At 39.6% G+C, this 22,314-nt stretch overlaps 1 protein-coding gene across 2 annotated transcripts in view; it reads left to right on the top strand.

Moving 5' to 3' along the window:
* Positions 1–4,655: 4,655 nt before the first annotated feature.
* kcc (solute carrier family 12 member kcc) overlaps positions 4,656–22,314 on the top strand; it is a 390,816-nt gene continuing 373,157 nt past the window's right edge. For both annotated transcript variants that reach the window (XM_083138922.1, XM_083138920.1), the window contains exon 1: positions 4,656–4,941. In XM_083138922.1, coding sequence (XP_082995048.1) covers positions 4,752–4,941 — 190 coding nt within the window. In that variant the 5' untranslated portion in view covers positions 4,656–4,751. The remainder of the gene's footprint in view (positions 4,942–22,314) is intronic.

The following is a 22,314-nucleotide window of genomic DNA, read 5'->3' as shown; positions in this document are numbered from 1 at the left end:
CGTGTCCAGGTACCCACTCGTGGCTAGAGGTTCTTTTGATATTCACCTCAACCCGTCCCCCAGAGAGAGAAATATTTTAGGCTTCCTGTTGTTTTTTCTCTCCCTCGTAATCTTCCCTCGAGTCCTCATGGGAGCGGATACGAAGTGGATCTACATGAAAGATAGCCGCAAAGCTTGAGGGATAACTGAGAGGAAAAATGGGTTGAAATTCTCCTGTAGCCAGAGGCAGTTATGCTCGTCAGGAGACATGTCCAACAGAATTTGGAGTTCTTTTCTGAGAAGCATATTTCGGCGCCGTCGCTCATTCAGTGGCGTTCCCAGGAATTTTGAGAGGTTTTTTTTTAAACTTAATGATAAGATAAAGTTTTCACCCTGGTAAGATGGATTTTTCAACCCCCTCCCTATTTTAAACCCTGCCATCCCTTATTTGCAGTTTCAAATAAGAAAATAATAGTCTTATATTAAATATATTAAGTATTATTGTTAAAGATTGCGTTTATTGTAGGTATGTATTTATTTAATACCCACATAATGATATCAAGATAATATAGTACTCTCTTACCGTGCTACAGTGCCTTGAATAACGTAGTGTGGAAAACGGCACTGTTCTGGGCTCTCTGGCTGGTTCCGCTCGAATATGATACCACTAGAGGCGCTGGTGTCGGTACAGCTGCATGTTATTCGTCTGCTTATAATGGAAGTAAATGTAGTTTTCGCTGCAACGTCTGATTCTTTTGCATGAAGCATATCTATGAATGTGATAATTGCTATGATATTTCGTACAGTGGTCGCGAAGATATTAACTTACATTCTAGACAGTCGACCACGTCCTGTTATCGTCATACTTTCATTAATAATACGGGGGGAAAAAATACGCGTGGAATGCTCTTGGTAACTAAATTTTTGTGTATGAATTAGGTTCATTATTATCATCATCATTTCTTTTAAAGATATACACACTGAAGCATGTCTCTTTTCTTCCACACTACGTTATTCAAGGCGCTGTACCTGTGCATAGTTAGAGATCGGTTTGTTCATTGAACTCTGCAGCCTTAACTATTGCCTATTTTTGTGGGAGCAGGAAAAGGTTTATGATCCAGATAACAGTACTCTCTTGACTAAAATTACTCCATGATTTTCCATTCCATCCATTATTTATTTTTTGTACATCGACTTAATTTTATTTACATATATTTGTCGCACTCCTTCTCTCCCTAAATCAATATTTATCCTCTAACAATTTATTTATATTCTTTTACCTTGTGCTGCCATCTATGTTTCTTTCCAGAAACTGTTCATCTCTTGTTATTGTTTCCAATGTGATATATCTGGCTTGTAACAACTCTTTGTAAAACGAATAGCCATCATGCTTATATAATCAAAATGAAGCGTTACTCAAGCAGGACAACCCGGTTTGACCCCCACCCTCCTTCGGATTTTAGGTACTAAAAATTACATCTCTATAAGGCTCCAAAGTTAGGCGATAAAACCACAAAAGTAGGCTCAAAGCTCGTCCTAAAACTACGAAAATGTATAGTTTTTGTTGTAATACACAGTATCTCAGTTACACCAGTATGCCTTGTGTAAAATTATAGTTTTTATCAGCACATGTTTTACAATAGCTACATGTTGCCTAAAATTATTTATTCTCCTTATACATTGAAATACTGAATCAGTAATTGGAAAGCAAGTTTACATCGTTAGATATAGCAGCAACTCATTTTCACGATTTGCTGTAATCCCGTGGCATAAAATTGTATAATAAATGACTTTTTAAAAATGCACTAAAGTAGGCAATTTTAGGCATAAAACCACAGACTTAACAACAGATGGCATTTTATGGCACTGTAAATTCCTGATAAAACTTGCAAGTTTATAGTAAATGTGAAGAAGGAATCTGTCCGAAATTCCAAGTTCAAATTTTTCGATATTTGATTAATATTGATAACTCAATACCTAAGCAACTGTTGGCTCCACCAACCATGTCCTTGGATGCAATATGGCGGCCAAGACATTTTCTTTGTGAACTATAATAGCCAAAAAGGTGTTGGCAACACTGTCTTCGTGTGAGCAGCATTCATGGCTGCAAGAGGTCGTTGTGTTTATGCTTTATTAATACCCCTTTTCATCTCTGCGAAAGGGAATGTTTATGTAATCAGATATTTGTGTGTGTTATTAAACATGTATTTCACATAATGTAAGTGTATTTTCAACTCACACCTGCCCAACCACGGAAAGTTTCAGATTACAAACCGAAACGGTGCTAACGCTCGCCGCCAGTAACTATTTAAAACTGCAACAACACAATGGACGACTCTAGCCGGCTCTGTGGTCAAGATTCGATCTCATCACAGCTGTTCCCGTGTTCGAGTTCCGGCCTCAGAATGGATGCTCTTTGTGAGTGTTCCTTTCACCTATTCGTCACTGATCCTCAGTTTTTCGATTAGCCAAAAGTAGCAGAAATGCGACGCTAATTAACAGTGGACTCAATTTTCTATTGCGAGTCAAATAGCGTCATGGAGGCTCGACCTATAGTTTGAAGTGGGACCCCAACTAGTAGGTGCCTTCACCGAGAATCGAACCCGAGGCCGCTTGATTACCACTACTGAGCATTCCCTGACATTCGCTACGAGACTCGGCGGCAAGCGGCCCGGCATCAGAACTTGTCCTTCCCGGTGAACGGGTCCGCGACAGTTGCACGCTACAGTTCTGTTGTTTATTTTTCGCTCTTCCTGCCTTCGCTCTCTTTCCCTTTCTGTTGACGTTGCAGACTGACGCCAGTATAATTCTCCCTCGGAAGTTGTGTTGTGTCGTGTCCGTGTGTTGAAGATTGTAGCTTAATATGGCACCACAAAAGTTTACATTACAACAAAGGATTTATCTTGTCGAGTGTTACTTCGCAAAGAGGAATTGTGGAGAAGTGCGACGACGTTTTGCAACGAAATTTACTGTGGAAAGAAACATGGGGAAATCTAAAAAATAAAGTAGGTATACAAAGACAATCCGCACACCATCCGTGAGTTAAAAGAGAGTATTGTACGAGAAATCGGGAGAATTACAGTAGACGAACTTGCACGTGTAAATACCAATTTCCTTCGGAGATGCCAGGAATGTGTTGCAGCAGAGGGACATCATTTTCAACACCTTTTGTAGTCAAGGTTAGTACACAATATGAAAACTGTAATTTTAATAGCCGACTCTAGCGACTTTCGGGGACCCGTTCAAAGGGAAAGACAAGCGCTGATGCCGGGTCGTTTGACGCCGAGTCTCGTAGCGAATGTCAGGGAATGCTCTTACATCGTGAGGCTTACAGGAGGTGCAGTAGACATCTGGATTAGGGAGAGTTCATCTGTCATGGGGGAAGAACAATTCCTGGAATGGAGGCCATGACCTCGTTTCATTCATTTTTCTTACCTTGCTTCCATATTCCCTTCCCGCTTATCCCAGAAGTGGAGACGTGTGACGTTTAAGTGCCCTAAAGCAGCAAGTAAAAGGTGCAGAAGGTATTGAAATGAAAAAATTGAAAGTGAACAGTGTTGCCACTGCTGTCACAAAAAAAGCACGAAGATGTGTTATCCAAGCCATACCGCTCAGTATTTTGTGATCTTTTTTATTTGATATTTGCTTATTTATACTACGTCAAGGTACATGATATTTTATAGAGAACATTGTGTGTGCGTGTGTGTGTGTGTGTGTGTCAGAGAGAGAGAGAGAGTGCGTGTGTGTGTGTGTAAACATTAAGTCAGTGATAATCTTTCTTTCACGATGTGCTACATAACTTGCAAGTTGTAACTTCTTGTTCGAAATGTACATAAAATAGAAAGTTACGTTCTAAAAGGGGACTGATAAACTGAAGGAATAGTCGTGACAGTGCCTTTCACGGTGGCCAGAGTTTATAAGTCTACTTTATGTTCAGATATAGGCTAATTGGGACTAGACCTACAGTTTAAAGTGGAATCCGAACCACTGTGCAAAGTGACCTCACCAAGGATCGAATCGTTGACCCCTTGATTACAAAGCAAAGCCATCGGGAAAATTGTGAATTGTCGACTCACGATCAAAGATTCTAGGTTCGAAACACGGCCCAAGCGTTCCTTCGTCAATTGTGTCTAATCGCCATTCATCTTGATCGTCGCGATTAGTCTACAGCGGCAGAAAAACGACGTATTTTTTAAAAAATAAGATGAAAAATGTTGATAACGCTTTTCCGCAACCTGATGCAATTATATTGAGAGATTTTGTAGTTGGTAACGGATGCTGCTGTACATAAAATACAGAAGTCGGCTGAAAAGTATCGAAATACAAAATGCTCTGGCTCAATTATAGCAATTTACGCAGCCTGGTTATGTCAAATGTTTGTAACTTGAGTCTCAGCTTTGTCATTAATGCAAATCTTATCTACTTGTAAAGGAATTATATAGGCATTTCCAAGAGTAAGTTTTGATGAGAATGGTATGGTTACATATCCAACTTAAATTCCGTTTTACTGCATAGTAGAACAACGCCTGTGAGATAATTATTTGCATCTGGCAACATTGAAATGGTGCGATCTGGACCTTCTCGGCTCGAGTCGGTCGTTTCCGGGCTCCGTCGCCAGCGTCGGTGGCGACCTCAAGCGACGCTCGACCGAACTGGCGTCTGCAGCGTCCCGCTCGTCGATAACGTCGCGCTGCAAAACTCAGCTTTGCAGCGAAACGTCGTTCTCTGAACCAGGGCACTAGGTAGGAGCTTCCCCCTGATAGCAACCCAGCATGGCGAACGTCGAGGGGACGAGGTTCGTCACCGAGAAGGTGTCAGAGGATGCTGGAAGTGTTGGGGGCGGCAGTACTGGAACAGGGGGCGGTGGAAGTGTCGGTGGAGGCGGGGGTGCGAATGGCACCACAGCAGCGAGCACCAAGGAGGTACCGGATGGCGATTGCACCCAGAATGACATCGAGAGAGGTAAGTCCCGAGATTTTTATTCGTTACCAGTGCATTTCGATGACCGCAATGCGAATTCTGTTCTTTCGTGTGTAGTGATTTGCATGCATATGACAAGCCGTTACCCACCACTCCCTCCACGGGCTCGTAGCTGCAATCTTACGGCGTAAACATTATCGAGTCCTGCCTGAGAAGCGAACCCAGGTCTTGTTCGCTGTGCAGAGTATTGCAGCCCGTTTCGACAGTAAAAACACCACATTCCCGCTCTCTGGCTTTGTACACGCAAGCCAATCTAAGCGGGAGCTATGTGCAACCAGTTCAATGACCCCATAGCTATACGAACACTGAAACATTTTGTAGCATCATGCCCTGACAATCCTACGCAAGCTCTTCATTGCTATAACAGGAATTATCGGTCAAAACGTTGCAACCGTATTAGACATTGGTGTAGTTGTTGTCCAGCTTTCGTTTCTTATTCCACACTGGCCAACTGCCCCTATTAACGATGAGGCGGTGCTGTTGCTACGAATATCTGGGGACTCTGGCACTGATTATATTTGCACCGTTAGCCTCGGATACGATTTCAGCTACATAACAGCCACATTAGCGCGTTGCAAATACACTTGGCAGGCAATGTTTTGTTTATGCTAATTACGTTTGTTTGTTTGATTTGGTGTTTTAAGCACAGTAAGGCTCATTGGGACTGGACCTACAGTTTAAAGTGGGATCTGAACCACCATGTGCCACCACCGGGTATCGAACCCAGGACCCCTTGAATACAAGGCGACGACGATCTCAATTAGTTCACACCCGTCACGTGGTGTTTATCATTACGTGCTACGTAGTCAATTGTTATAGGTTCGACTACCTGATTGGACATAACTATCCCTTTCCATCAATCGATTCTCATCGTCGGGATTAATCTAAAAAGAAAAATATACGACGTAAATAAACTAAAATAATTGACACAGCAATCTTCTCTTTCCTCTGAAGTATGCTACAAAGACCAACGAACTTGCTTTACAGACTGTTGCATAAAATTGTATGTGTAACTCTATAAAGCATATATGAAATATCCTTATTAAAAACACTTTAGTGAAATCGCTTTTCGTCACAAGTCGCACATGAACTTGTTTGTTATCTATCAATACAATGGTATTGTTTACAAACATCGCATTATTGCCAATGTATTGAGAACAATGTGTTCACATCAGAATGAAACCATATTTAAAACATAGATGATAATACGACAAGTGTTATACGAAGGAGACATATAACAAAGAAATTAAACAATACGATGACTTGAGAACTATTTTAGCAAAGTTTCAACTACCAAGAGGAGGACGCTATCGGAATACCCGGAAAATGATAAATATTTGTATTGTTCTCCTCAGCTTATTCGAAGCACATTGAAAAATATAGAATATTCAAGTGTTGACTTAATGTCACAAATGTGATTTTTACTTTTTAAATACACGAAATTAAATACCTTTGAAGCACCACGTAATTCTTGCCGAAAATAAGATATTGTCAACTAAATCTAAGAATTGGTTGCGTGTAGTTTCGGTGTCATGTCTCCCATATTTCATTGTTAGTACGTAATAACATTAATTTTTAACTTTCAATTTGTGTACTATCAACACACACACTGTCTCTTCTGCATATCTCCTAAGAAAACGTTTACTGTTATTATTATTCATTTGTCGAACATTAAGAAAATAGCAAACTGTTCGTTTACAATTCATACGTTCAGTGTAGTAACATTTTTGTCTTGCATATACCTCAGAATTTTCTATTTTCTATTTGTTAAGCTGTTGGATATTTATGACAATAGGGTTGCAAACAGGACTTGTGGCTATGTTTATAATACATGCACAAGAACAATGTAATTCGTTAACATTTTGAATGTACGTGAACGTTGTGCGCATCAGGGTAGTGCAGATTTAGGACCAAGATTTCTCTAATTTAGTATTATAATATTATTCAAGGTTACAGGAAACAGATCTATATTTTCCATAGCTCATGGGCGGGGTCGTGTCATCAGCACCATTCTCCGTCCATATTTATTTTTCACTAAGTCGATTTTGAAAATTTTCGTGAAATTTTGGCTATTACGCGAAAGACAAGTAAAAGCCACTGCTTGCTATCATGATTGAAAGATTATTCTATTCATTAGATTTGAAAGGGATCTAGGAATGTTCTCGGCTTCTATTGTTAACCATACACAGTGTCTTAATTGCATCTATGAGAGTAGACAGGCGTAATTATAAAGTCAATATGGTGCCCTCTTAAACAGCTGAAGAGAGATTCTATGCCACTAGCGACATCTGGCAAAAATCGAGTTGCCCTTGTGACTGACTTCTAAGTTTTCCCACCTGGCGAACATTATATGTCGCGTTTGATGTAGCTTGATCAGTTTGGATATTATGACATGAAGAAACATTAACATGTTTGAAATTGTAGCCAAATGTTCGAAATGAGAGATGAGCGAATGTGTTCGATGTTTAATTCCAAGCAGAGCGAGGTTGGGTGCCAATATCGAACGCCCCATTAGAAATGACTCATTGGAATAGACTGCCTTACATTTCCCTTTTGCTAACGCGGTAAAAATCAATGCTGGGATCTGATCCCTCGAAGGGTGGAGGTTTTTGCTTCAACTCACAGTCGTTATCAGCTGTCTGCAACACTCGTTTTAGTCCTAGTTTATTTCTTATCTCCAGTTTGTCAGAACGTTCACAATGGAATGGTGCAAGGGGAAGAAAAGGTCTCTGGCATTGAAACACTTGACACGGTGTATTTGAATGTTAATCCCTTGCTTTCCTTCGAACGAAATGTTTTTCTTTGAGTAAGATTCGAAACGTTTTTATTTGATCTGGTTACATTTGATCAATTCTGTTTCACTCCTTATAATATTATACTTCAGTTCTGACAATAAAATGATGTAAACAATGATGTGGTTAAAAGCTAAGTCAAAACTAACACTTATGTGTTTGTCTGAAGTTTGAATCCACAACAAAGAGAATTTTAAACAATCAGTTGCTTTAACAAAATCTACATTTGTACACGGAAGATTATCCAAAAGAAATAGTAATGTTTTCGAAGTATGGTTATATAACGATCTGTGAAAATTTGACAAACTTAAATGCACTTTACGTTCACATAGAACTAATAGGGATTAGACCTACATCTTAGAGTGCGATACGATTCAATAAAATGTGTGTTCCATTCGGAAATGTAACCGAAAATTTTTCGTGTACCTTAAAACTGATTTAGAGTCTTATCTGAATTAACCTTACATAGCTAAAGTTATATTTTTAAGATCGATTTTAAAATAAATGAAAATCAGAATTTCAGATTTGCTCAAGTATTTCATGATGTATGAATATTTTTCGAATGTTTAGTAAAATGAGAATGTCAGTGGACGATGAGACAAGATTCCGCAGCTAATAATTTCGTCACTAAGTCGTCGTATTGTGAATAACTTCAAACAATTAATAAACTATTTCAATTGGAGTTAAGTGAATAAATGATTAATTGGATAGTACAGAAGTTTAGAAACGATTGACTTTTAAACTGTTAATACTCTGATGTGCCGTTTTTTTTCTTCGGAATGAGCTGGCATTGTAAAGGTTGTTATTATCAGTTGTGTTCTAGGAGGTGGGCGTTACACACTACAAAATATTTCGTAATTACTATCGTTAACCTTAGTTTTAATGTTGTACAAGGACAGAAATTATAATCGGCGCTCATTTTAAGGAGTATGTGCATTTACAACTTTGGTTTACCCGCGTTCTTGACTGCTTTCAATTGAAAATTTTTATTTTTACCAAACTTTCGAAGGGGCATCTATCCCCAACACCCTCCAGTGTACGCTAGTGCTGTTAGTGTTTCAACTACTTCGTTGGCTATTTTGTTCCGGTTCTTATACTTTACAGTGCACCAAGTGAATGGATTGGATACGCATCTCTCTGCACACGACTGTAGTCACGGACGCTTCTGAGCTGTAACAATCCCATTAACTTTCAATGTAATCATTACAAGCCAGAAGTGTCCGTTACTGTACAAACACTCTTAAGGATTCGTTAAAGGTCGTACGAAACGTCAAATAGTTCATACAAGTAATATATTTACAATATATATATATTTGCAAATTACATGCAACTGTCGTCACTGCGTACAAAATGCGAGTGGCGTCTAGAATTTATGGATCTTAGCGCCTGCCAAGAAATGCCAGACAAGCTTGAAATTTAGTTCTTGCTTAATTAGTTCTCACATTTAAGTGCGAAGTTGAAACCGAAAGGTCACACGTGAGCCATCACATTGTAGATACAAAATCAAAGTGAAAACATTCAGCTTAACTTCAGACCCTCACCCGTGACGTCATTTCAGAACGAGGTTGTCCTGTTAAACATTAAGGTAAAATGGGCAATATATATGCTTATGCATGTGTTCTGTAAGGTAGAAAGTAGCGGTAGTTTTGGAGACGAAAAACCCGATCTCGTCTCGAAATTCGAGAACATCGTTCAACACTTGAGACGAGGATTATATCTCTATATCTCGTTTAAATAGAGACGAGACAGAGGAGATTCATATCGGCTTTGTTCCTAGTTGTGGCTATATTAACGTGCTGTTGTACGGCATCAATTTGAGGCGTATACAAAAGAACATAAAAGTTAGTTTCACTCGTCCAGAACGTCGTCTAAAAGATATTTGTTTAAGCAAGTTCTTGGCTACACTGGTCGTACTCAGTTTCCACAGTCGTAGTAACATTTCCGAAGGGGCAGCGATAGTTCTGTTACTGGCGGTCCGCTCAGTAACTTGTTGTTACGCAATTGAATGTCGTCACCGACAGCGTGAAGTTTACTTCTACAACGCAGTTTCTCGCTAGTGGATTGCAAAGGACTGCTCTGTGTTTAAGATATCGATATGACGAATGACAACATTGAATGCGTTCAGGAATTGATTCTTGCAACAGCGAGACACAGTAAACTAGATAATGTGTGAACTGGGAATTTCGCATGGAAGTTATGATTCCCGTACGTTTGACGGGAATTTTCCGCACAAGATCCTGCACCAAATCTCGTGCATCACTACGATTTTTTTTTAAATAAACTTTATAATGATATTGAAAAGTAGTTCTCACATTCTAATACTTTCAAAGAAATACGAGATTGGCCAGAAACGTTCCACACAGCGTTTGTCTCATACTGTTGTTACAACTAACTTTTTGACTGTTCCTCGTGCAAGCACACACTCATAATAGTCGCAGTAGATCGTAATTATTACATACTTATCAAGCAGGGTGGAAAAAAAATATTTTTGATGATTTTTAAAAAATTAAATAAGATTTTTTAAATTAAATCGATTTTTTTTATTTAAAGAACACGCTTAAAATTGCTTGCATGTTTTTTGGCACCATACGTATATATAGAAAAGCTTTTTTTAGTAAACGGCCCTGTAAAATATTTTAATAGTTTGATTAAAGCAATTAGGAATTACATGTAGATATACATCACTACAAATATTTTGTTTCCTTACCCTTTCTTAGAGCCCAGTAAACACAATTGAATGATTACGAGATTAATGTACTTTCGCCCAAAGTGATTCTGATATCTGCAAAATCCATATGTACGTTATTATATAAATTATTTGGCAGTATTTAATGAAGATCTGATCAGATAATCGTACAAAACCGTTAGCTTATCTTTACATCATTGGTTTCAAAATGCTGATATTACGATCGCTACAGACATAGCACTTGAAATACGTGAGCTTAAATAACAATAGTCATGAACGTGCGATGTCATAAGACATTAGAACAGGTCTGCATATTAAATGGAATTATTCAAAAGTATGCAAGAACTCGATAAAACGTTCCATTGCGTGTTGGCCTCTCTCGAACGCAATCGATCTGACGATTTCGTTGATACCAACAGCTGAACATTCTTTGTAGCGGAAATTCTTGAGAATCTCAGAAAAGGCAGTCATGAAATGGAAAAATATGTAGGCTATAATATTAACCAATGGCTTTTATAAACACTGATTATCAAGCGACGCTGAGATTTGGATAACGGAAACCCATTATACTAATAGTTCGATGACGTTCATGAATTTAGTTGATATGAAATAACAAGTGTGTTACTATTGGAGATCACGTGTCCGAGTTATTGTTGAAACTTCTCACGGTGTGGCAGTAGACATGCTTGTTGCTACTTGGAATAGTTCGAATTACTATTTCGTAGTGTTGTCTCGTAGGGATTGGATTTTAAACGCTTAAAATATGTTCTTAACTTAAGTTCTTTAAACATTCCAAGTTGATTCGCATTTGTCTTAGTTGTTCATGAAATGCCCAAGTTCCCTTATATAATAAGTAATGATTTATATATTTTAGTAGTGATTCAATGAAGAAGGCATTCAATGAGAGCTAAAATCTAATTCCTCCTGCCTGATGACGATTATGAGCCTTTTGAGTTTTGGTTTTAAGATCATTTTACGCACAGATAGACCAATCGGGACTCGACTTACAATTTAAAGTGGGAGTCCGAGCGACTATGAGCGACAAGACGGCTTGTAAAGTTTGATTGCAACGCCACCTCTCCTAAATGTTCTGTTTGATTAAAAAGCCACCTCTCAGAAATGTTCTGTTTTGTAAACAAAAGAGCAAACCTCGGACCGCGCAAGGAGTAAAGCACTCGGTATTTACAAAATGAAATCAATGACTGCTTGTAACCACACATTCGCACACGTTATTAGCATTTACCAACTAGGACGACGTTTACAAACTATGAAGTCAGTGGCGGATTGTAATAACACATTCGCGATTATCTCGAAAACGGCTCGTTTGCCGACTCATGTTTACTGAGACTTTTTTGCTTCTATTATCGTGTACTTTAACCAGTGTCATTTTGCGCTATTACTTATGAGACACCCTGTATGGATATACAGAATATGGAAATTACAAAGGTTTGCATTTTTTCAAAAACATAAGTAGTAGTAGTAGTAACAATAGTAAAAAATAATAGCAACAATAATAGCAGTAATAATAATAATAATTAAAGTTTCTGTGACCCTGCCCCCCTGAGAAAAAATCTGCAGGCACCCTTGTTCGGAGGCCAATGCATTGGATGTGCTTAGGTCTTACTTTAAAGTAGCCAAGTTGCCTTTTGAAATAACCACAGCAAACTGGAGACGGATCTTGTAATTACTTGTAGGTAATTCTTGACAGTCTTAGTAAAAGATAGGCTGCTAATACAAATAAATGTACATCCAGCTTGAAGCCATTGATTTCTTGTAATGGATAAATATGTATAATATTAACCAATGGCTTTTATAAACACTGATCATCAAACGGCGCTGAGATTTGGATAACAGAAACTCATTGTACTAATAGTTCGATTGTCTCTAGCCAAAACAATTATCCTATCATCTGTTCTGTCATACGTCAGAAGAAGGTTACCTCCACCCTTGGGCTTCAGAGTTGCCTCCATCTGACAATTTCTTCACGGTTCCCGACGTCCCTTTATGCAGCTCTCTGCTGATTCCTCTGCGGGTATAAAGTGCGCTTCACTGACGGGCCTTGTGGCTTTTCACCAAGAAAATCTTCGTCCATTGTTGTGTAAATCACAGTCCTTGGAAGTACAATTGTGGTATGGAAATGCCGTCTTCTCCGATGCTGCTGTTTCTCACGATAGATGGAGCTTGAAACGATTTTTATCGACACTTGCTTCTGTGCAATAGTTGAAGCAGCAATTGAGTTCACTCAAATTCAGAAAATTCTTGGCTTCAACCTCTAAAGTAATACGTGGCCTAATGAAATATCATACTGCATTGAAAGATGGGCATTTAGGTACACTGTGAACTTCTGCGCATACCTGATCGACAAATAACTATGATTGGGCCATGTGAAGAAAAGGTTCTGGGAAGAATATAAATTAAAGTGCATAGTTAGAGATCGGTTACATTCCCAGCCTCGGACCTGCTGAGACAGGAAGTCTCGCACGTCGCTCCCTTCGACGCCCGATCCAAGGGCGAAGCGTCGCCGGGAATCGCTGGAAACGACTTCGTCGTCATCAAGGAGTTCGGTAGGCAGGAGCAATGCCTCCGTGCCTTCTTCTTCGGAACAGCCTGCTGTTCCCCTTCGTCGCTGGGAGAAGTCTCCTCCAATTTTAATCTATTCCGACCGTCCCGGACGAATAGCCGAGAAGATAAAATCCCTTGTTCGCTGGGGAAGATATACTTTCTCTTATAGGGGAACCTGTTTGAAAGTTTCCTGTTCGACAGATGACATGAGACGCAAGATTCGGACAGCGTTGTTAGATGGAAGCATGGGAGAGCCCGTGCAATTCGCCATCGGATCCAGGGGTTATCGATCCCTCAAAGTGATACTTCGACATCTTCCTCCGGACTACGATTCGGATGCGATTCAAGCAGCTCTTCGACGACAGGGATTTGATGTATATAAAGTTCGTCAACTTCGTTCCAGAACATTACCTTCCTCACGGAAAATTTCGCCAGACACGGGCTATTGGGAGGAAAATAACCAATTTCTCCCAATTTTCTTTGTCGCAATAAATTACAGCGACCCTCGTCCAGGGACTAATGATCGTCCTGCCCACGACATACTAAGCTTGGATCACCTTGCTGGATATTCCATCAAGGTGGAAAAACTTCGACCACAGGGCATACTTCAATGCCATAAATGCCAGAGGTTTGGGCACGGGAGTGGATTCTGTGAGGCCAAACCTAGATGTGTGAAATGCGCCGAGCCACATTGGATTGACGACTGTCCTCAGCGTTCTTTGACTCTTCCAGCTAAATGTGCCAATTGTTCTGGCACGCATACTGCTAATTACAAGGGATGTCCCTTGTATCAAAAACTTGCAGCGACGCGTCGCACCCAACAACGTCGTGACCAACCGGCTGCCGTTCGCCAGCAGAAGAAGAAGGACGTCCAATCAACGCCTTCCATTCCAGCTACCTCCATTTCTCCTTCAATGAAGCCAGTAGCAGAAGTGACGAAGCAGCCTACGTCAGCTGCCCCATTAAATTCCTCAACTCGGTCAAAGGGGACTGAAGTTCCAGTACAGCCGTGCCTGCCAACAGCCCAGCAGCCAACTCAACAGCGATCATCAGCGAGAAGCATTCCTCCTGAAGATATCCAGATGGTGGAAGATTTAGGACAACAATCTGTTGCCCTAACCCGCATCAAACGGCTATTATGCTTCTTCCAGGATCCGGAATTTCTCCGGACACTACAGATACTGGTTGAAGGTCTCCTCAAACTTCACACTTTAACCGACAGTCAGGAACGATTTAATCAACTTTCTACGATTAATTCGCTCCTGTGATCTGTGTTTTATGTTGTATTGTATTGTGTCGTCCCTTATTTTCTTGGGTTTGGGAACATATGCCATATACCCTCTAGCGACAGTTGCAGAGTGGTCCCCGAAATTATTGATGTAACCCCAAAAATGTTGTAAATGAATAAATAAGCGATGCCTGTAAATGATAACGTAATTCAAGATGCATGTCTCATTATGCCGATGTTCTGACCGATTTAAACGGTCACATAAAAAAAAAATTTAAAAAAATAAAAAAAAAAAGATCGGTTAGTTCGTCGAACTATCCAGCCTAACTATTGCCTATTTTGGGGGGAGCAGGAAAAGGTTTAACAACAGGAAACCAACAACAAGAAAACATAAGATGGCTCAGAAAAATTAAAAGTTACACATACATTCTTATAGATTGTCGGAGACTGTGTTCCGGTAAGAAAATGTTAATACGTACTGTATTTATAGGCAGGAATTTATATAAACAGGAAAGCCTATAGAAAAGAAACTGGTGTAGAAGGGAGAGCCTTGTAGCGGGATTGTGAAAGAGCTGTACGTTGCGGGTTGGTCGTGTGGCTACTCGTAGATTAAATTGACTGATTAGAAATTCGGTTTTAATTTTGCCATTGATGATTGTATGCAAAAATAGGGAGCAGTATTCAAGAATAGGGGAGTTAGATTTAAAATACAGGGTGTCCCAGAAGTCTTTCCCTGAATACAAACTTTATTCATATCCGCTATATGCAAGGTAGAGATGTGAAAGTGGTGCCAGAATGTTGGAAAACTCACCAAGGTTTTTTTTTGTTGTTTTTTTGTTGCAGGTTTGAGTAACGTGGCTGTAGTGTAGCAGTGTCAGTGCCCAGAAAACCGGAAATGTTCACAAATCAGGAAAAAGCTCAGCATGTCCTCTAGTATGACGAGACCCGGTCACCAATAACAGCGCAGAGGAACTTTCAAACGTACAGAATTCTTTCGTCTAGAATATCTGCCATCAATAAGTTGGTATTTAAAATATGGAATTTATCTTCATTCCCAAATCCTGTCATATCCAAGCAACATTGTATGGAAAGATGCCACCCGATGTAAAGAGCATTAATTCCGGATTCCTTGGCACTGACACTGCTACACTACAGCCACATTACTAAAAACTGCAACAAATAAACTTGATTAGTTTTCCAACATTTTGGCACCACTTTCGCATCTCTACCTTGCATATAGCGGATATGAATAAAGTTTGTAATCAGGGAAAGACTTCTGGGACACCAGGTACATGGTAATGGATTTCAGTAATATTGTGGAGACTAAGGAGACGCATGGCTCTTTTAGTAGTATGTAATGTACGAGGGTAAGTCAAAAATTGGATGAATTTCAGTCCCTGACACACCTTCAGACCAGAGAAATCGGATCACTGATCACTGTTCTTCCTTGGTGCACACTGCCAGTGGAGCGGCCATGTTTAATCTGTAACAAAAGAAAGAAAAAGTACCACAAAAGTACAACCTTATAGCACACAAGCGCTGATGGCCAACCTGAGAAAAGTTGTGGCAAAAGTGTAAATACTTTTTGACTCACCCTCGTATATGGAAGTTACAAATATAACCCAGTTGTGATTTTCCTTTCGAATCCTTTGTTTGGCATGGAGACAGCGTTTAACCTCAAGAAAGTAAAAAGAACTATGTCAACGTGAAAATTCAAGTATAATATGTAACTAACTATTACTCAATGTTATAAAATGGATGGTAAATGTAATACAGCAGCTTTTAATATTAAAATAGGCCTAAGTATGTTTTTGTTTTACAAAACTGTACAAAATATACATAATACTCCTTAACAGTCAACGAGAACAGGACAGAACGCCCTCTGCAGTTTTTGATGATAAATCAGCTTTTGTGGTGTAGTGGTAAGCATAGCGCACTAGTGGGACAAAGGTCGCAGTTTCGAAACCTTGCTAAGGAGTTGTTATTTCTTTCAACCAATCTTATTTAATCGATTCATCTTTTATTCTTAACCTAGAGATGTAGAAAACCGACGTAAAATTAACAATTTCAAATCATACTTTCATAAAAATAATCACCATAGGCGTAATAACCATGTGTTTTTTATATACATTTTTTCCATAGAGTTTCAACGTCTGGGGTCAATGAACATAGCGCGCTCAGAATAAACAACTTCCTTTTCTGTCTTTATCTGAGATTTTATTTCCGATTATTAGCACTTACGTGTAAGTAACCTGACCACGCAAGGGGCTTGCACAAAGGAGAAACAAGATGCTAGATGGCGCTGCTTATTACAGGGCAATTTTGAGTCGGTGACTGACCTCAGCGATATAAATAGAAGGATAAGTGTAGGAGTACGATTTTGAACACAAAAACTGTCGATATTTCAAAACCATTCTCATGAATTTTTCTTCTTAGTTTCTAAAATCTCCGTGGTCTTTATGTTAATAGCACAGAAGGAAAACTCAGTTTTTTCTTTCTATAGTTTTGGGTAGGGAATGTCACAACTACACTTCTTCTTTCTCCTATAACACGACACCTTTTAATAGACGCAGCGACAGATCGACAGTAGATACTTTAGTGCTACGGTTCTCTAACTTTTTTGTAATTGTACCCTTTAGTCGTAACTAAGCGTCTAATGCACCCCCCCCCCTCACCATAGGTTTTCTTGGAATAGTGGGATTTAGAGAATATTTTTAGCTGCCTACTTGGGGGTGTTTTTTTTTTATCTGCAAGAGAGCAAAATGGCATTCCGGCTGTATGTGGAAAGATGGTGGTAAAGAAATAAATATCAGAATCCTACGTTTATTATTTTATTGAGCTTTCCCACTTTTACAATCTTTATGATTAGTTACAAAAATAATAATGTGAAGCACATGCATGCTAAAAACTTTAATTTTCGTATATTTTTCCAGAGTTATGGGAAAAAAGTAACGAATAGAAGTAAGTTTGTAAACAAACTGTCAAGCACAAGTTTGGAGTTTTTTATTATATAAATCCTCAGTTTCTAGCGAAAAGGATGTGCCTATTTCTTGATGTCTGGTTGTGCACTTTCAAGCGAAGATTCGGCTTCAAATTTAGTCTATTTCGGCACTTGTTTCTTAGGAACACGACGGCTGGAAAAACACTCTCACATAAGTATGTAGTGGAGAAGGCGATCAAAAACCTTATTTCGCGGTCAGCTATATGAGGAACGCGAGATTTCGAACGAGTATTTTATTTCAAAACATACGATTTCGATTGATTGATTTGGTGTTTTAAGTCCACTTTATGCACAGTAAGGCTAATCGGGACTGGACCTACAGTTTAAAGTGGGATCCGAACCACTATGTGCCTCCACCGGGTATCGAACCCGGGACCCTTTGATTACAATGCGACGACGATACCACTGCGCCATCTGGGAGGTCCTACAAAACATACGAAACAAAGATAAGAGTCAGTGATAAAATTAGCCTTATTTTCCTGTTGAGTGTTAAATCAACGGAGTCTGCTCTACACACTTTCAGCAAAAAATGTTGTCGTTTGGGTAATCTCGACATTTCCGAGCAGATCGCGTACCCCCTTCAAATCGTTCAGGGGTACGTGTAGCACAGTTTGAGGACCATTGCTTTAGTAAATTACCCACCTACAGCACAGTTATGGGCAGTGTGCGAATTAAAGGGGGGGTGGTTCCGGGATTTCCCTCTCACAAAGAACATTATTCCTGGCAAAGACAATTATTTTTTTTCCTGCAAGGGATGTTTTTATGAATTGAAAGTACGAGGACGTATCAAAAAGTTTTGCCTTTTGAGGTATAATTTTTAATTAATGGAAAGAGTGAAACAATGAACATACATATAGTTTGCTTGTAGCGTCCTCTACTCAGAATTACCCTTCCACACAGTTGCCATCACGTTCGATACATTTGTGCCAGCGTTTTATCCAGCCCTCAGAACCAGTTTGGAAAAATTCCACAGAACACTCCCTGCCCCACCGTTCAGAGCTGTTTTAATCTCCTGTAGGTCATCGAATCTCATTCCACGAAGCACAGAGACTTGGCTCAGACTTTTTGGTATCCCAAACTCTCAATCATTGCATGTGCTGACCCATAGGACATGTGCACTGCATCAGAAATTTCCTGGATGGTGATGCGTCTATCCTCTCGAATGAGCTCATCATCCCTGTGGCGGTTGTCGTCGGTCAACGACGTTGATGGCCTGCCACTCCTTGTCATGTCCACACTTTCGGTTTCTCCAAGTTTGAACTTAACTACTTAAGTCTGAGCTAAGTCTGTGGCATGACATTCGATGATCTACAGGAGGTTAAAAAAACAGCTCTAAACGGTGGCGCAGGGAGTGTTCTGTGGAATTTTTCCAAACTGTTTTTGAGGGTTGGATAAAACGCTGGCACAAATGCATCGAACGTGATGGTAACTATGTATACGGGTAACTCTTGAGTAGAGGACACTACAGGCAAACTATATGTATGTTCATTGTTTCAATCTTTCCATTATTAAACAAATTATACCTTAACAGACAAAACTTTTTGATACCGCCTCGTATATTATATACCATTTCTTAACAATGTAACAAATACCACTGAAAAATCATTCCGTGTCCGTAAATGGTCCAGTCATCAAATATTTTCCTTGTTGAAGAGCCTTGTGAATTTTTCATGGCATAGTTCTTATATTTTACATGTATTACGTCGTTCGGAAAGTAAGTTCCATCATGCCATAAAATGAAAAATATAAATAGTAATATCATGATCTTTATAGGGGTGAGAATATATACATGGTACAACATTCACACATAATCGCTATAAGAATTCAAGCACGCATCACAGCGAGATACCAAGTTCGTTATACCCCTATCATAGAACGTTTCCGCCTGAATGGAGAACCATTGGGAAACTGCAAGTTTCAGTTCTTCGTCAGTACCATAATGTTTTCCAGCAAGGAATGCCTTAAGGTGGAGGAACAAATGAAAATCAGATGGGGCAAGATCAGGACTGTAAGGGGGGTGTAGTAGTTTTTCCCAAGGAAGGTCGTCAGGAGTTCCTGAGTTGCGTTTGCCACATGCGGACGAGCATTGTCGTGGAGGAGAATGACACCCCGACTGAGCATGCCACGTCGTTTGTTTTGTATTGCACGACGCAGGTTTTGAAGTGTCACACAATAGGTTTCGGCATTGATGTGCTGTCCACGCTCCATAAATTCCACAAGCAATACTCCATGCCTATCCCAAAACACAGTGCACGATGCACATGATTTTTTTGTTCGTAAGCTTTGGTTTTGGTTGCGTTTTCCGCGGTGACGGGGAGTGCCTCCACTCCATGGTGCTTCGTTTCTGTTCTGGGGTTTCATGCAAAACCCATGTCTAGTCTCCAGTTACAATCCGATCCAACAACTCTTCCCCCTCCTCACTATACCGTTTCAAAAACTAATGCACTTCCCATTGTTTCCTTTTTGGCATTTTCGGAGAGCTGGTGAGGGACCCAACGGTTACACAATTTGCGAAATTTCAAATTTACTATTACAATTTCATACAGCACAGTTCTGGAGATTTGTGGAAACTCTAATGACAGCTCAGACAAAGTGGATCGTCTGTTCTCCCTAATCTGCTCTTCCACTAAACGAACCAAATTGGGATTCACAACAGACGGTCGACCACTTTGTTCTTCATCATGAACACTAACCCGTCCACCTCGAAACCGTCTCACCCATCTTCTTACTATTGAAGCACTCATTATTCCTTCTCCATACACCTCACAAACCTGACGGTGGATATCCGTAGCTGGAACATTACGTGCATCCAGAAAACGGATCACGGACCGCACCTCACACGTGGCGGGAGTTTGGATTGTCCGAAACATAACAACAACGCACTACGCACTACTCTCCTGACCAACTTGCCTCAGACTGACGTCTGGACTTCATCAAGGTTGTGGCTACACAAGGCGCATGCGCATTCACACTGCCCCGCTTGCAGCGCCACGGTATTCATCAGTGCAACTTACTTTCCGAACGACGTAATATTTAAAGTTCACAAGAAACTTGTAGGTAAGTTTACAATAGAAATTTGGTCATGTTTTCCGTGTTACTAGTTCGATAGCTGTTTTCGTGTATGAGTTTTGGTTTTCCTAGAATGTAAATACAGTAAAACTTCGTTAATCCGGACTAATGGGGGGATAAGTTGACCAGTTTAACAAAAGTCCGGATTAACTGAAATAACCTACAAGAACAGTAGAAAGTGCAAAACTCTGTTTATAGCAATAAAACACGTTTATTATAGTGTATTTAAATGGCATAGGCCTATATACACTTTACAGTACAAAGTCTGCGGGAAACAGAATTTCATCAGTGGTTGACTGCCTTTCCTTTGGGAAGTTCTCTTGTTGACTTCTACCCACATTAAAAACATTGCATTCTGTTTTATTTTTTCCTGTCCGGATTAAGCAAAGTCCGGCTTAACGAGGTTTTACTGTATAGGTACTGTTTGAAAATTACTTGTAAATGTTTTCCTAACATTTAATGGCGTAGGGGCAATAACTGACCGGTAATATATACAAATTTCCATACCCCCTCAAAAAAACTACCTCCCGAAATGAAACCACAAATACGCCACTGAGTGTACATCCCCACCCCCAATAAAACAAAAAGTTTAATTCTCACAGTGGCTATTGGCCTTAACTGCGATAGTCCCAGGGAGAAGCACTGTGGGTTGTCATCGATATCTTTCATAATTTCACCACTTTTTAAAGGCAAGAATCCGCGGAGCTTCACACAAACGGTTCGCGCCAAAAACATTCGTGTCACTATTTCTTTCCTGTGACACGTTAAGATGTGCACTTGTTTATTTTCCTTATTAATGTTTACATCACACGCAGCATTGCGTATATATTGCCTTTTGTTGTTATCGATTTCAGTCTTGTTGCATTTAGCGCCATCTTGAGTTAATATTATCTAATATTCTGCTCATTTTACTGTCAACCACGCTATATAATTTAATTTTAATTGTGAAGGAAGGAAAATTAATATAAAGCGTTAATATATGAAGCTTTATAATCTTGGCATCACCTTTAGCAAATATGCAAGAAACTCTTCCGTTATAAAGAGAGGGACTATAACGATCTGTTGAGGCTTGGAAAAGAGCTTGCTTCTATTTTTTTCTCTTTTATGTCGTGTTACTCCGAAGAGGAGCATATTAGATAACATTCTTGGTTGACGATTGACAGGTTTCTTTCACGTTCTTTCGAAATTTTCTACCTTCCACATTTTTTTCAAATTCTGCTCATTGGTTACGGAAATAAATTCCTCACAAAATGTTAGGAATATTGTTACATTATGCAATAGGTGATAGGTACGTTTGCATATGTCTGCGAAAACACAGAAATGCCCAGCAGACATGTGTTATTGCATTCCAAGCAAGAGCGCCCGCAGGGAGGGTCCAGAAGGGACACTTCCCCCCTGAGATTTCTAGAAAGAGTTAATGTTATTCGAATGGCGATATTTTACAACAAAAAATATTGTTTTTTGTGACTTACAGGCCTTAAGTTACAGCAACCGTTATTATTATTACTGGGGTTACATTTCAACTTTCAGTCAAATATCTAACTATAAAAAAAGAGCTTTTTATCCTGAATGAATCAATATGCTAAGTACACAGTTATGTATGGATATGGAGAACATGAAAATTATAAATGTATATAATTTTTTAAAAGTGGTAAGTAATAATAATAATAATAATAAAACTTTCTTTGACTCTGCCCCCCCCCGAGAAAAATCCTGCGGCGCCCTTGATTCCAAGGCTGTTCCTATCACCTCCAAACTTCTTGTGAGTAGTGTAACAATCACAAAATGATATCCATGCGTTATACTCAAGAAATGTGTGTACTCGAGACAAGATTCCGCATTCAGGGGACCTACGGCAAATCTCGTCACCTCGCAATCAATTTTGCGCAATAATAATACAGTAGTTGTCTTCGCCATAAACAATATTGCGAGAATGAAAAGTGTTAACGTCACCCCGTAAGCTGCATTATTGAAGGCAAACAATGCTCTGGCGACTGGACCCAAAACCAGAATAATT

The sequence above is a fragment of the Lepisma saccharinum genome, chromosome 17 (assembly GCF_977018435.1).
Source record: "Lepisma saccharinum chromosome 17, izLepSacc3.1, whole genome shotgun sequence".
Lineage (NCBI taxonomy): Eukaryota > Metazoa > Arthropoda > Insecta > Zygentoma > Lepismatidae > Lepisma > Lepisma saccharinum.
Note: the sequence above shows the minus strand (reverse complement) of the source record. Positions and strands in the feature narration are given on the sequence as shown.